This window comes from Lynx canadensis, chromosome C1, assembly GCF_007474595.2.
Source record: "Lynx canadensis isolate LIC74 chromosome C1, mLynCan4.pri.v2, whole genome shotgun sequence".
Classification (NCBI taxonomy): domain Eukaryota; kingdom Metazoa; phylum Chordata; class Mammalia; order Carnivora; family Felidae; genus Lynx; species Lynx canadensis.
Genome location: NC_044310.1, coordinates 182,234,877 through 182,250,527, shown reverse-complemented (window position 1 = coordinate 182,250,527; position 15,651 = coordinate 182,234,877). Strand labels below are relative to the sequence as shown.

General features: G+C 38.7%; 1 protein-coding gene across 3 annotated transcripts in view; it reads left to right on the top strand.

Moving 5' to 3' along the window:
- HECW2 (HECT, C2 and WW domain containing E3 ubiquitin protein ligase 2) overlaps positions 1-15,651 on the top strand; it is a 239,868-nt gene that overhangs the window by 155,062 nt on the left and 69,155 nt on the right. For all 3 annotated transcript variants that reach the window (XR_004344036.1, XM_032594456.1, XM_030324947.1), the window contains exons 14-16: positions 4,367-4,501; positions 9,237-9,339; positions 13,670-13,766. Coding sequence is in view for 2 of the 3 variants with exons in the window: in XM_032594456.1 (XP_032450347.1) it covers positions 4,367-4,501; positions 9,237-9,339; positions 13,670-13,766 (335 nt within the window). In the remaining variant the exon portion in view is untranslated. The remainder of the gene's footprint in view (positions 1-4,366; positions 4,502-9,236; positions 9,340-13,669; positions 13,767-15,651) is intronic.

Below are 15,651 nucleotides of genomic sequence, written 5' to 3'. Positions count from 1 at the left end.
AGTAGGGAATCCATGTTGTTCAAAATTTGCTTTTCTATGGCTAATCTGAAAAAGACTCATTTTTTGATACAGTTGTTTTTTTCACGTAGTCTACATTCTCAGCATGCCGTTTATCCACATAGAATTTATAATACATGTTAAATGCTTTCATAAATAAAGGCAGGTGATTCAAGAACAGTGACATAAAAAGTGACCCAAATTAAAAAAAAAAAAAAAAGGTACTAGGTCAACTTCATTACTGGCTTGAACTACTTAGGATATCCTGTGGGAAAGTGATCCACTTTTCTGACATAATTGATTTGTGTGTCACAAATAGAAATGGCAAACCTAAAACTGGCCCAGGAAGTTTTCTGTGCTTTTCTCTCTATTTTAAAGTAGAATACATTTTTCACAGCTCAACTGTTACCCGAGTGAGTGGTTACCTTTCTGTGGAAATAGCAAAGCACCAAGGAAACCTGTCCATGGTCACACAGTGGGTGGGCAGAGTCAAAATGCATGCCAAGTAATTGTGTCTTTGTGCTGCATTCCGTTAGTGCTCTACCAATGTGATTTTGATAGAGGTCTTAATCAAGATCTTTCTCCCCAAGTACTTGGCAGAGTTAAAAAAGCATGTGTAAACAATATGCACATTTGATTTGACTCTGAAACTGACCTTTTTGTGGGATACAAATAGCACCTATTCCCCACCCACAGCCGTACCTCCAACTGGTTAGTGATGCAAATTATGGAAATTGTGTACCGTTTGCTGTCTGGCGTTAGTAGCCTTTTCAGTGTTGAAACAGTGTTGAGGCCCAGCACTGTGAATGGCTGTTATTGCCAGTCTAATTCAGTAAATACTTGAATGCTTTCTAACATCACGCACAATGTGAGGTGCGAGGGGAGTGGGAGGAACATGAAAAGGAAAAGATAGGGAGCAGAAAGCAGAATGGAAACAAAAAGATATATGAAAAGGAGACAGAGGAGAAAGAGGTACTGCTCATTGGGCTTTAGCGTCAGACAGAAAGGTAAGTTCAGTCCCAGCTTTACAGGTTCCCAACTATACATTTTACTTAAGTCAGGAAATATTATCCAACTATATTGAAGCTGAACAACAATGAGATATCATTATTTATCAAATAATGAAAATCTTTATTTATAATGGTGGTTGCTGGCTTATGTGTTCTTCTGTGTTTTTAATTTTAGAAAGACCATGTTTCCTTTGCATTGCAGAGGAGACTTCAGTGGATCAATTAGGATTTGGTTCGGCTGCATTGTGACAGAGACCCATACAAAGTTTAATATACAGGATTTTATTCACTCAATAAAGGAGCTCAGAGGCAGGCAGTCTGGGGCTTTTAAGGTGATTCCTCAAGTTGTGAGAGCCCTGGCCCCTTCCATTTTCTGCTCAGCCATCTTTCTTTCATCTTTATGGCTCAGTGTGGCTGCTGGAGCATCCTTATCTCAGGGAACAGAAAAGATGAAGGACAAAAGGAGGACTTGACTTTGTAAAAATCTTCTTGTGAGGAGGTTTCCCAGGAGTATCATGTGACACTCTGTTTACATCTCATTGACCAGAACTTAGTCTGGGCCACACATATCTACAAGGAACTCAGGAAATGTAGTTTCACTGGTTCTCCATTTTTTTGAGCTTTGTTTGTGGAATATAGCAAGAAGCATTGTGATCCTGGGAAAAAAGTCTTAGAAGTTAGAACTTATTATTAGTACTAATAATAGTAACATTTAAGAAGTTATAGGCACTACATTAAAAAGTTTATGAGAACCATCTCATTTAACCGTCCTTTGATGTAGGTGTTACTATCCCCATTTTACAGAAGAAATTGTGGTTTAAAAAAGTTAAGTAAGTAGTTTGTCCAAGCTTACATTGCTAGTAAGTAGTGGAGCTAGCTCTCAGAACCAGGCTTGTCTTTTTCTAGATCCCAATAATTTGATTATTATTTTGCCTCCCACGTCTCGAGTCTTACCTTGGTAGTTTATTCATATCTACAATGGGATGTTTTAAAAACTCCTATTCTGTGGTTTTATATTCTTTAGCTCTCCACGTTTTTCACCTAACACACATGCACACACACACACACACACACACACACCCCTCATTGGTTTTTTAAGATCTTTAAGTATTTCTATGCTTATGTAAAAGAATGTGACTTTTATTACTTGATTAGTTCATTCTGAGTTGTCTCTGTACTTTGGTCAAGATACTAGCATATTAGAATTTTTGACAATTTATTATTTTCTAAGCCTCCAACTTTCCCCCAGATGCAGTCCCAAAAGCTACCGGGGATAACAGAATGAGTAAGAAAGAGTCCTTATCCTCAAGGCATTTACAGTATAATTCTTTAGAGAATTGGTTTTAGACAAGCCTCTTAACATCAAATTACACTGTGACACTACATGTAAATCACAGCTGACCTAGATGTGCACACCCATTTATCCTTATAATTATAAGTGCATCATTGTTACCTCTAAATGGCTACCCATCCCTTCAAAACATTCCAAAGAAATTAGGTAGAGTAAATAGGCAATTCTATTTTAGTACTCTTTGTATTTTTCCCTTAAAAAACATGGCTTATATTATTGTTTTAGTAATAAAAACTTTAATAAAGATACATGGCTGATTATAGTATCTATTACTTTGAAATACCCATTTGTAAAAATAATTTAATTTCTATTTTATGACACTTTGAATAGTGGCAGAAATGATGTACAAGTATATTAGAAGCCCAAATCAAATGGGGACCAGTATGACATTTGGGACCAGAACCTGCCAATATAAGCCTATGTAGAATTTATCATTGGTGTATTATTTTTTTACAAGATCAGAGAAGACAGGTGTTCCACCTGACATGTTAGGAAAAAGAAAGCATTACCTGGGGATGTGAGGCTGATGACATCATCTCCTACAAGACTTCCATTTAATTCAGTCTTTGTACCTGGAAATCGGCTATGAAAAGAAGGGACTGGCAAAGATTCTCATTCTGTATATTTCTCTGCTTTGTTTTCTGGTGCATCTACTGCTTAAAGTTATTTCATTACAAAAAAAATATTTTTTTTTCCTATTTGTGGACTACATTGTTTCGCCTGTTTCCTGATTATGTGTATACAGAAACGTTTTATTTCATAATGGGAAGGTGATCGATTTTTTTATAGATATAAATATATCATCTAAACCTGGTATTTGCCTAGGTGTATTCATTCCTAGTCTTTAAGGTACTTTTTAAACTGAGCTCCATCAGTTTAAGAAGTCCGTTCTTTTTTGCTTAAGTTATTTGGCATATATCATGTGCCCTGACACTTGACTTACAGGTTAAGTGTCTCCTGACTCTCCTAATCATCTCTCTTATCTTGATGACTTAATTAACTTTATCTGATCATGGAAAACTTACATTTTCTAATTGTCCTGGAGATAATGGGCTTTGTTACTACCAAGAGTGAATTTTACTTTGAAGACTTATACCATTTGGCTCTTAATGATAAGGATAAATAGCACTGGCTTAGAGCTTCAGAATTAAACAAGCACAAAGAAACAGTTTGTACTCATTCATGATTTCATGTCATCAGGGTTTCTGCAGTAAACACAGTAGAACATGATTCCTCCCTCCTTTCATGTTGTAGGGAAAGAAATGTTTATTATGAATGAAGCAGACATGTTTTTATACGAAATCTACAGCTCAGAGAAATTAAGTGACTTGCCCAAAGTTATTGTAGGTGATAGAATTTGTATGGATGTATGTGATCAACGATTAAACTGGGAAGGTAGATGGGAAGGAGATTTTAAAGTCTTGGAAAACCTCCAAAGAGTTGGAATGTGTTTTTTTAGATAAACACTGGGTAGCCAGTGGAAGCTTTGGACTGGAGCAGTGATGTAATCAAAGCAGTCGGAAAGAATATTCTGCTACTGAGGTGGCAGCTAAATGAATACGGTTGTTGAGGTGTGGAACAAGAGAAAACCCTGAAATAACGGGCTGGTCATCAGGCTGGGATGAAAAAGTAGAGAGGGCACTACCCTGGGAAAGTGGAGAGACTGGGGGCTGACAGCATGGGAGAGGAAAAGGAGCAGTCAATGATGGTGAAGTTTTAGGTGATAAAAACTTCACAGTAACCACGGATAGCAGTAAGAGCTTAATGAGAAGCCCAAATACCCTTTCATATGGCTCCTTTCTCAGATCCTATCTTTGATGACTGTTCCTTAGAGTATTTCCTAAAACCAGGAATGACGTTCCCCAAAGATTAAAATTAAAAGGAAATGGAGCTAAGATCGTTACTCAAAAGTCAAAATTGGGACTTCTCCTGAATGTACCAAATGATAGGGCAGCCAGGACAAGTGTGTGGCACGAATGGACTACTGATTGAGGGGATTGTTTCCTAGGCATTTTTTGTCGACCACAACTCCCGCACCACCACTTTCATCGACCCCCGGCTCCCGCTGCAGAGCAGTAGACCCACGAGCGCGCTGGTTCATCGGCAGCACCTGACCAGGCAACGCAGCCACAGTGCAGGCGAGGTGAGTCACGCGCCTTGGGGATGGGCCTGCGGGTTCATGGGAGCTGCAGGGATGTGGTGGTTTGTGAAATCTCTCTTATCGTTTTGTTTTTGCAGTTTGATTTAGAGATTATCATTTGGAGACTGAAAAGTGCTGGAATGCTGGCAGGGCTTCTCTGAAAATACCCAAAGCCTAATTTACACATTTTAAGAGCTAGATATTTGAAGAAAGATGGAAGAAATTAGAGAATTTTTTATATTCAGAAGATGGTGAGAGAGAATTCTCCATATAGTGAAATGTTCAAGAGAGGATGGTGGTAAACCCTTTTGCCCACCTAAGGACAGCTTCAGAGGAAACAATAGGGCTAAAATTCAGTGATGTATGGGAGGTTTTTTAAGTGAGGGTTGCTGGATTGGATTAAAGTCTTTAGCCAATGCTATGGGTTGTGGTGTCCTCACTAATAGTCTTTAAAATCATAATATATTGGGACACCTAGGTGGTTCAGTCGGTTAAGCATCTGACTCTTGATTTTGACTCAGGTCATGATCTCACAGTTCAGAGGTTCAAGCCCTGCATCAGGCTCTGTGCTCACAGTGCAGAGTCTGCTTGGGATTCTCTCTCTCTCCCTCTCTCTCTCTGCCCCTCCTGCTTTCTCTCTCTCTCTCTCTCTCTCTCTCTCTCTCTCTCTCTTAATCTCTCTCCCTCTCAAAATAGATAAACTTAATAAAATAAATAAAAATCACAATATATCTGAGCATTGATTCATGTACTCTCAGGAAGAGAAAATAGGCAGAATTAAGAATTCCTAAATTACTAAATTACTTGCTCTACTTTACTGGTTTGCAGTGACCTGTGGTAACCACATGGGGGCTCTCTAATAGCCTAACCCACCCCCCACCACCTCCACCAAGACAAAGGAAATAGTCTCTTCCTGTTTCCCTTTTTCTTTAGCAGCTTAAATAAAAGGAATGCTTTAGGTCAACTTTGTTTCTCTTTAATACTGGCTTAGTGTTGAATGTATGTCATCACTTGGTAAACATTGTTTCGAAAGATTTGCTTAGGCAAAAAGAATTAAGATTCTTCTCCTGCGTTCCTTTCTAGGTCTATGTGCATATTCTATTTTCAGTGTTACATTATAGGTCAAAGAGTTTTGTAGACTCTGTTATAAGGAAAATTACGAATGCGATAAATAACTGGATTTGATTCATCAAAATTCTACTCTTGGAATTTCCCCTTGTGATTTACAGACTTGTGGGTTTGCTGGTTGTATGTGCAGAATATACTTGAGAAGCTCGTATAAAAATGATATATAAATCTATTACAAGATGAGGTATGCACAAAAATATTTATGTTTTATGAGTAACTAATAAATCTTTACTTTGCTGCCATGGAAACCATTAGTGGTGACCTGGATGATGCCAACAGCATTCATCCTAAAAGCAGAAAACACACCTCTCACCTTTGGACTTCGTGTGTGATGTGTATCATAATTAGGGCCCTGCCTGACTTTATCACAAGGCCAGTGCACTTTAGCCACTTGTATTTTTTTTTTTTTTTTTTTAGCCACTTGTGTTATCTTGACTTCACCGTATGAGCCGGCTGCTTGGTCTGGTCAGGTCTGCATCAGACTAATAGCTGTGCTCCTTTTGCTTTCAGTTCTTCTGCCTCAGAACTTGAGTTATTCCCATGGTCTAGTAGCAGCCTGTTGTGGGAGAGGGATCCTAAGGCACACATTCAAATGCAAGTGAAGTTATCTTCTCCTGTTGATGGAGACTGAGTGGTAGAACAGAGCTAACCCCATAAAGCCTCAGCAGTCAGCCCCAGCCTTGTCAGACCATTTATGGGAAGGTGTTTTCTGGCACAGCTGTTGGAAGCCCGCACACCCCGCCGTGCTACACACATTTATCTGGCCTTGCCCACCATCTAAAGGTCTCCTTCGAGGAAGGAGAAGACATTTGGCTGTTCTGGGAAATAATGTTGAAGAGAAGACATTTGGCTGTTCTGGGAAATAATGACACATGACCACGTCCTGACAGGAGGCAAAGTATATGTCCGTGTATTGAATGATAAGTTCTGTGACTGGCAAACAAGGTGTAGTTAATGATCGAACCTCCTCTGAGAGTGGCTGACTTCGTTCTTCAAAGCCAATAATTCAAGAGACGCACAGCGAGCAACTTCAATTATACACATGAGCCTTTCCATCTACTCTCTTATACTCATTTAGCAAACATTACAGGTAGTAGAAATTTTGCTGTATCTTCCATCCAACAAACTAATTCTTACCAAACACGTGCAGTGTAGAAACACGGTGGTTGGGGTGAAGGATGCCAATAACGTATGTTCCTTGTTCTTATTAAGGAGAAAATGTGTGAAACAAACCATAATACAAATGAGTAAAAATATGAATGAGGGGCGCCTGGGTGGTTCAGTCGGTTAAGCATCTGACTTTTGCTCAGGTCATGATCTTGGGGTTCATAGTTCGAGCCCCATGTTGGGCTTTGTGCTTACAGCTTGGAGCCTGGAGCCTGCTTCCGATTCTGTGTCTTCCCCTGTCTCTGCCCCTCGCCTACTCACACTCTGTCTCTCTCTCTCAAGAATAAATAATAAGACTTAAACATTTTTTTGAAAAAAATATGAATGAAATGCTTTATAAAATGTTAATGATGGCAGCTGCTTAAGAAATGTCTACCAAGTACTTTGGGAGGTCAGAGAAGGGTGCATTTAAAGTCAGCTTGAGGGGCAGCTGAGTGGCTCAGTTGGTTAAGTGTCCGACTTCAGCTCAGGTCATGATCTCACAGCCCCGCGTCGGGCTCTGTGCTGACAGCTCAGAGACTGGAACCTGCTTTGGATTCTGTGTCTCCCTCTCTCTCTGCCCCTGCCTCGCTCGCACTCTGTCTCTGTCTCTCAAAAATGAATAAATGTTAAAAAAAAATTTTTTTAATAAAGTCAGCTTGAAGGGAAGGCAAGGTTTCATTGGGGAGGGGGGTTGCTGTTTGAACTACACTCTGAAGAATGAGTGAGAGCATTCTTGAAGGATAAGCAAGCAGTGTAGGGTGAGAATGGTAGTTTTAGTTTTAGGGCCTTTAGAAAAACCCCTCCCCAAGCACCTAACAGATACGATGTGATAAAATGGCTGTGAAGGTTTCGATGGGTGGGAATAGAAGCTCTGTTTTATTTTCTTATTTTTTTTTTAAATGTTTATTTAGCCTGGGGGGGGTGGGTGCGGAGAGAGCACGAGAGTATGCCTGCAGATGAGCAGGGGAGGAGCAGAGGGAGAGGGAGAGAGAATCCCAAGCAGGCCCCAAGCTGTCAGCATAGAGCCCTATGCGGGGCTTGATCTCACGAGAACCATGAGATTGTGACTGGAACCGAAACCAAGAGTCAGACACTCAGCCGACTGAGCCATCCAGGTGCCCCTAGAAGCTCTGTTTGAAAAGTACCAATTTGTAAATCCAATATGTTATTTGGCCTTTTGTTCTCTTTCTCTCTAATACTTCTGTTCTACTATCATCTTTTTTATAAAATTTTTTTTTTCAACGTTTATTTTTTTATAATTTTTTTTTTCAACGTTTATTTATTTTCGGGACAGAGAGAGACAGAGCATGAACGGGGGAGGGGCAGAGAGAGAGGGAGACACAGAATCGGAAACAGGCTCCAGGCTCTGAGCCATCAGCCCAGAGCCCGACACGGGGCTCGAACTCACGGACCGTGAGATCGTGACCTGGCTGAAGTCCGACGCTTAACCGACTGCGCCACCCAGGCGCCCCTTCAACGTTTATTTATTTTTGGGACAGAGAGAGACAGAGCATGAACGGGGGAGGGGCAGAGAGAGAGGGAGACACAGAATCGGAAACAGGCTCCAGGCTCTGAGCCATCAGCCCAGAGCCCGACGCGGGGCTCGAACTCACGGACCGCAAGATCGTGACCTGGCTGAAGTCGGACGCTTAACCGACTGCGCCACCCAGGCGCCCCTGTTCTACTATCATCTTAAAAGACTTGCGTAATACGGGCAAGGAGGGGATGCTAAAACAGAAGCTAAAGCAGTGTTAGAGTTTACTGATAAGACTATTAGTGGGCATTTTTGTTTACCTACTTGTATGTATGAGTTTCTAAATCTATAATAGGTACAATAAATAATTTCGGTTAGGGCAGCCCTATGGTAGCTCTTCCACAGCTGCTGCGATTAGCTGCCTGGTGTGGGAGGTTCAAACCAGAAAGAGCTGTTGTACCGGGTGCTCTAACAGGCATGTAGAATTGCTCCTGAGGAGATACCACACCAACCCTGAAGCCCACACGAAGCCGGCTGCTCTTCAGGCTCTGCTGAGGCAGAGAATTCTCCGACCTGCCTTAGCCAAAAGAAGGTATAACCTGGCACTCGTGCCCTCCAGGTTTTCTCTCCAATGTATTGTTCCAGGTTTTTGTTTGGTCAAACCAGAGGTTATTCCCGATGAACAGGTCTGCTGCTGTTCAGCTTCTACAGCCCCAGTAATTGTACTCGTATGGAACTACCCCGATACCATGTGGTAAATAGTCACCGCCCCGGCCCCTCTCGAGGATGCGGATGCCTGAACCCTTCCCCTCGATTCGGCAACTGAAGCAGAGCTTGTGAGAACCCTGTGTCAGCTCCTCACCTGGCATCTGTTCCCATCAGTTGGTACTTAGTAGTCGTCAAGTATGGTGAACAACTAGGCTTGGTGTGCTGATTTAAACGAGTCTCGATCTTGGTGCAGAACATAAACGATGCTTTTGTTTGCAGGTAGGAGAAGATTCTCGACACACAGGACCACCAGTGCTTCCCAGGCCATCGAGTACATTCAATACAGTCAGTAGGCCACAGTACCAGGACATGGTTCCAGTGGGTATGTCATCCCATTCCAGAAGCCTTTATCTTTGCTTTTCCTATCAGTGTGAATCATGCATCCTGTGCTGATACTTCTCTATTGGCAGCCTGCTACTTTTGCCCTGTACTGAGAAACGTGCATTATCCCTAAGAGACCAATTTGAATCGCAAAACACTTCTGTCATACAAAATCCTATAGAATGAGATTTTTTATCTTGCTCTATGTTTTCTCAGCAGAGCTATTATATTAGATTGTTGAAGTTACTCTTAAGGCAAATATATTATGTGGTCATTTCACATTAAGCATTGGACAAGCATATATATTAGTATATATATAATGCTCAGGACAGGACATAATTTTTGAAAATTTTTTAATGTTTATTTTTGAGAGAGACAGAGAGAGAGAGAGAGAGAGGGAGAATGAGAGCATGAATGGGGGAGGGGCAGAGAGAGAGGGAGACACAGAATCGGAAGCAGGCTCCAGGCTCTGAGCTGTCAGCACAGAGCCCGACATGGGGCTCGAACCCATGAACTGTAAGATCATGACCTGAGCTGAAGTCGGACGCTTAACCGACTGAGCCATCCAGGCTCTCTGGTACAGAATTTAAATGGTGTGTGAGCCTACGGTAGCCTCAGAATAAGAAAGCAATTATGGCACATTCTTAAGGTTTTGGTAGAGAGCTATGTAGTTGTAGCAAATACAAGGCAGCAAGAGCCTCCAAAATTATAAAATACGAATAAATGAATGGGGCAAAGAGGCCTAACCAACAACTTGAATTATTATTCACATGATGAGGTTGACGTAGATCGGTTTTCACACCTGGACCCCTAAGGCAGGTGGAGTAGACAGGTAGGTGGTAGGAGGCCATGTCAGCTCCCTGCTTCATCTTAAATTTGAGTAGTTCTCCATTTGTCTGTTTTTACCTTAAAATTTTTACTTCTTTAAGAAAAACTTTAATGTGAAATATAAAGTAATGCCTGTGGCATTACTTAGCTAAAGAAATTTGACAAACACTGGACAGGAAGAAATCTTGGATCAAAGTCTAAGAGTCTGTGTATTATTATGCTGTTATTAATAGGATACTAAATGCTGCATAGAGAATTTTAAAGTCTTATGAAATTATTGTTAAAAAAGTTATATAGTCTCTGATCTTGAATGGAGTGTAAAACCCAGTGACAGAATTTCAGCTATCAAAGTGTTTTCTCAAACAAACTATAAAAAGTGTTTTCATTATTTTTGTATGAGGAAATGTGCAGTTAGGTACACTTCAAGTTTGACAATGGGATTCCATGTTAGCAGGTAGTATTTTTTAAACTTTATTCACATTTAACTAAAATATGTATGCACAGGTGTCCTGATGCATAAAATGTGAACTAGCAAATGTTTAGAGCATTATATTTCTTTTGTTTGATCATTTGTGAGTTTAAGTAAGGCATGTTTCTTGATCATATTTATGAACTGAATCAGAGTCACTGATGTTTGGGAATTCAGATATTCAGTTCTGTGATTTAAATATGTCCATATTTCTGATTAGAAATAGATATAATCAAGATAAATAATCTTAAGTAAACAAATTAGTTTTCTTGACAAAAGAGGTATTAATTATTAGAGCCCTTAATAAATTTTAATTAACTATTTTTAAATTTCTATAGACATTAGCCAGTCTTGACAGAGATGAATTTTTCTTTCAATTCTATGTACATAGTTGATGATTCCGTTTGTGTTGTAGCTGTTGGTATAGTTGGTTTGGTAAAAAGCTAAGTGTGGCTTAATGGCATTTATTTCCACAGAGAATTTGGGAATGGTTTGTCTTCTACCTTTTGGTAGTAACTGTTGCTGACAACTGTTTTTCTTTTTTTTTTAATTGAAGTACAGTTGACATACAATGTTATATTAGCTTCTAATGTATAGCATGATGATTCCACACTTTGATACGTTACTCAGTGTATATCTGATACAAAATCATTACAGTATTGGTGACTGTGTTCCCTGTGAGGTACTTTTCATCCCTGTGGCTTACTTATTTTGTAACTGGAACTTTGCCCCTCTTAATGCCTTTCGCCTATTTTGTCTATTCCCTCAGTCCCTGCCCTCTGGGAGCCATCAGTTTGTTCTCTGTATCTATGAGTCTGTTTCTGATTTTGTTGTTCATTTGTTTTTTAAAATTTTTTTTTTCAACGTTTATTTATTTTTGGGACAGAGAGAGACAGAGCATGAACGGGGGAGGGGCAGAGAGAGAAGGAGACACAGAATCGGAAACAGGCTCCAGGCTCTGAGCCATCAGCCCAGAGCCTGACGCGGGGCTCGAACTCACAGACCACGAGATCGTGACCTGGCTGAAGTCGGACGCTTAACCGACTGCGCCACCCAGGCGCCCCTCATTTGTTTTTTAGATGTCACGTAAAAATGAAATCACACAGTATTTGTCTTTCTGGGTCTGACTTATTTCACTTAGATAATACTCATTTTGTTGCAAATGGCAAGATTTCATTCTTTTTAATTGTGAAGTAACTTTCTATTATATATGTGTATAATATATATATTATACATGTATAAGATATGTATATATGTATATAAGATATGTACCACATCTTCTTAACTCATTCTTCGTTCATCTATCGATGGACGCTTAGGTTACTTCCCTATCTTGGCTATTGTAAATAATGCTTCAGTGAACAGAGGGATACATATATTTTTTAGAATTAGTGTTTTTGTTTTCTTCAGGTAAATATACAGTAGTGGAATTACCAGAGCATATGATATTTCTATTTTTAACTCTTTGAGGATCCTCCCTACTGTTTTTCATAATGGCTGCACCAATTTACATTCCCACCAACAGTAAACAAAGGTTCCCTTTTCTCCACATCCTTGCCAACACTTGTTATTTCTTGTCTTTTTGATACTAGTCATTCTAACAGGATGTGAGATGATATCTCACTGTGGTTTTGATTTGTATTTCCCTGATGATTAATAATTTTGAGCATCTGTTCATGTGTCTGTTGGCTATCTGTATGTCTTCTTGGGAAAAAGAAGACCTATTCGGGTCCTCTGCCCATTTTTTAATGGGATTATTTGTGCTTGTTTGTTGTTTGTTTGCTTTTGGTGTTGAGTTGAATGAGTTCTTTATATATTTTGGATATTAACTTGTTTTTGATATATGATTTGCAAATATCTTCTCCCATTCAGTATACTGCCTTTTCATTTTATTGATGTTCCCTTTGCTATGCAAAAGCTTTTTAGTTTGATGTGGTCTCAATAGTTTATTTCTGTTTTTGTTTTCCTTCCTAAGGAGACATATCAGAAAAATGTTGCTAAGGCCAAGGTCCAAGAGATTACTCTCTAGGTTTTCTTGTAGGAGTTTTATGGTTTAGGTCTTTAATCCATTTTGAGTTCATTTTTATGTATAGCGTAAGAAAGTGGTCCAGTTTCATTCTTTTGCATGTAACTGTCCTGTTTTCACGGCACCATTTATTGAAGAGACTATCTTTTCCTTATTGTATGTTCTTGCTTCCTTTATTGTAGATTAATTAGCCATATAAGCATGAATCTATTTTTGGGCTCTCTATTCTGTCCCTTTGATCTGTGTGTCTATTTTTGTGCCAGTAGCCTACTGTTTTAACTATTGTAGCTTTGTAGTTGAGTTTGAAGTCTGGGATTGTGATACCACTAGCTTTGTTGTTCTTTCTCAAGATTGCTTTGGCTATTATGGGTCTTTTGTGGTTCCATACAAATTACAAATTTTAAGATTGTTTGTTCTAGTTCTGTAAAAAATGTTGTTGGTATTTTGATATGGATTGCATTGAATCTGTAGAGTGCTTTGGGGCATATGTACATTTACCAGTGTTAATACTTCCAATCCATTAACATGGTATACCTTTCCATTCATTTGTGTCATCTTTAATTTCTTTTATCAATGTCTTCAGTTTTCAAAGCACTGTTGTATTTGGGCAACTTTTGTTCTGTCTCTTTACCTCTCTGGATGGTTGCTATTTAATCAGAAGATAGTTTTCCATTTCTAACAATTGCTTATGAGGTTGATTTTGGTAAGCAGTAGCTAAAAACCATCCATATCTAGAATCTTGTTTGTGATCTCATCCTGCAACTTGATAATAAATATGGCTTATGAAATGAGTTTAATTTGTGCTTAAGTCACACCTAATACATCTAAGTCCGATAATCATATAACAGGTAGACACAAATTAGAATTTAAGCATCTGTAGTGGCTTCAAACTATGACTTTGAGTAAAAGGAATATTAACCACAAAAAACAGACTTAAAGTTTGGATTTATGTGCATAAACTTAATAACAGATTTTTAAAGCATCATCATAATTTTTTTATTTTTTCAGCTTACAATGACAAGATTGTTGCATTTCTGCGCCAACCCAACATCTTTGAAATTCTACAGGAGCGCCAACCTGATCTTACCAGGAATCATTCACTCAGGTAACTGTTGTATTAGTATTTGGTTCAAATTCTGTAAGCCCCAACTATTAAATCATCAGTAATACTGATAATCATCTTGGAAATTCACTCTTTCTTTCTGGCAGTCTGAACAAAGGCATCTTGTACACGAAGACTTTATGTCATCAACAACCAGGTCATTGTAGTACTGGCTTTTCTCTATTAAGTATAAAGATTGAATAAGATTGACTAAAGAACCTAGAACCCTCTTTAAAGAAGAAATATGAAAAAGAAACAAAAATTCATAACCAAGAATCCATCCTTGATCTGCAGATTATAATGAAAATAATAAGACACTAACCTTTTTGTGTGTAGCTTGAGTAAACAAAAGTAACTTAGAGTTTACTGAATTGAGACTTATAAAATCCTAGGCTTGGTATTCACATTTTTTTCATAATAAAAACACAGTGGAATCCAAGGAGGGAATCTGATCCCCTCACTGTCCAGTATTCCCCTGCATGACCCCTCTATTCTAAATAGCTATTCAATGCATCACACTTAAGTCCAGTTTTACTTTCCTGAATACATGCTGTTCCTGTTCCTGGCAAGTTTTTCTCTTGTGTGTTTGACAAGAAAAATCTTTCTGATAAAACTCAATGCAAACCACCTCTTCTTGAAGCCTCTCAGCTCCACTGTGAGCTCTTACTCTCAAGATCTAGACTAGTGTTCCTCAACCTTGGTGTGGTAAGCATCAGTGGAGATGGGAAAAGATGTGAGTTTCTGCTGAAAATGTGACGTAACTCAAAGCTCATTTGGTTTATATGCTACCTTTACTGGTAGAAATATGTTTTTGTCCAGTGGTGCCATCTTGGCCCACAGCCGTGATTCTCCAAAACTACTGTATTTAGTTGTATCAAGCTTTTTTCGTCAGAATCACCTGGGGAGCTTTGTAAAGTACAAAATGCCAGGTCTTTTCTCCCCTAACTCTTCTCCCTTCTCTGAATTTAACCCCCTATCCTCCTACAACTTGTCCAGAAATTTAATTCAGGAGGTCTGTGGGAGAGCTGAAGCATTTAATATCTTAAAACTTCTCCATATGACTCCAGTGGCACATTCAGGTGTAATAACCTCTGTTCTAGACACTAATTTCATAATTAATTATGTAGTGTATCACATTGTCCTTTATACTATTTTGTTTATGTGACTTTCATGCTGTAATTTGACTTTTCAAATCCTTATGCTTTTTTTTTCAACTAGACTATAAGTTTCTTACAAATATGGATCTTCTTCAACTCATTATTTCTCCTCCTTATTGTTTAAATATCAAGAATATTACTTGGCATATAGTGAATGTAGATAGATAGATACATAGATACATAGATACACAGATAGATGGGGATAGAGATTTTCTTGTTGATTTGAAAATAAATTGTCAAATATTCTTCTTATTATGTTCTTAGTCTCATATCTTTTGTTGAGGTATCATTGATATACAATATTATATTAGCTTCAGAAATACAAAATAATGATTTAATATTTGTATATATTGTAAAATGATCACCACAATAAGCCTAGTTAAGGTCCATCAGCACACATTATTATAGATTTTTTTCTTACGATGAGAAGTTTTAAGATCTCCTTTTAACAACTTCCCGATATGCATTATAGTATTATTAACTTTAGTTGCCATGCTGTACATTACATCCCTATAACTTACTTATTTTATAACTGGAAGTTTGTACCTTATGACCCCCTCTGCCCATTTTGCCCACCCCCCCCAATCTCCTGTCAGTCTCTTATAGCTTTAAAGATGTCATTAGCTTCCAGAGTTTCTAAAGGCTACATGTAATTTCAAGTATGAGTATAAACATCGCTTACAAACAAACAGAAATCCCAGTTTCACATTAGTTAACATCTAACTCAAGTC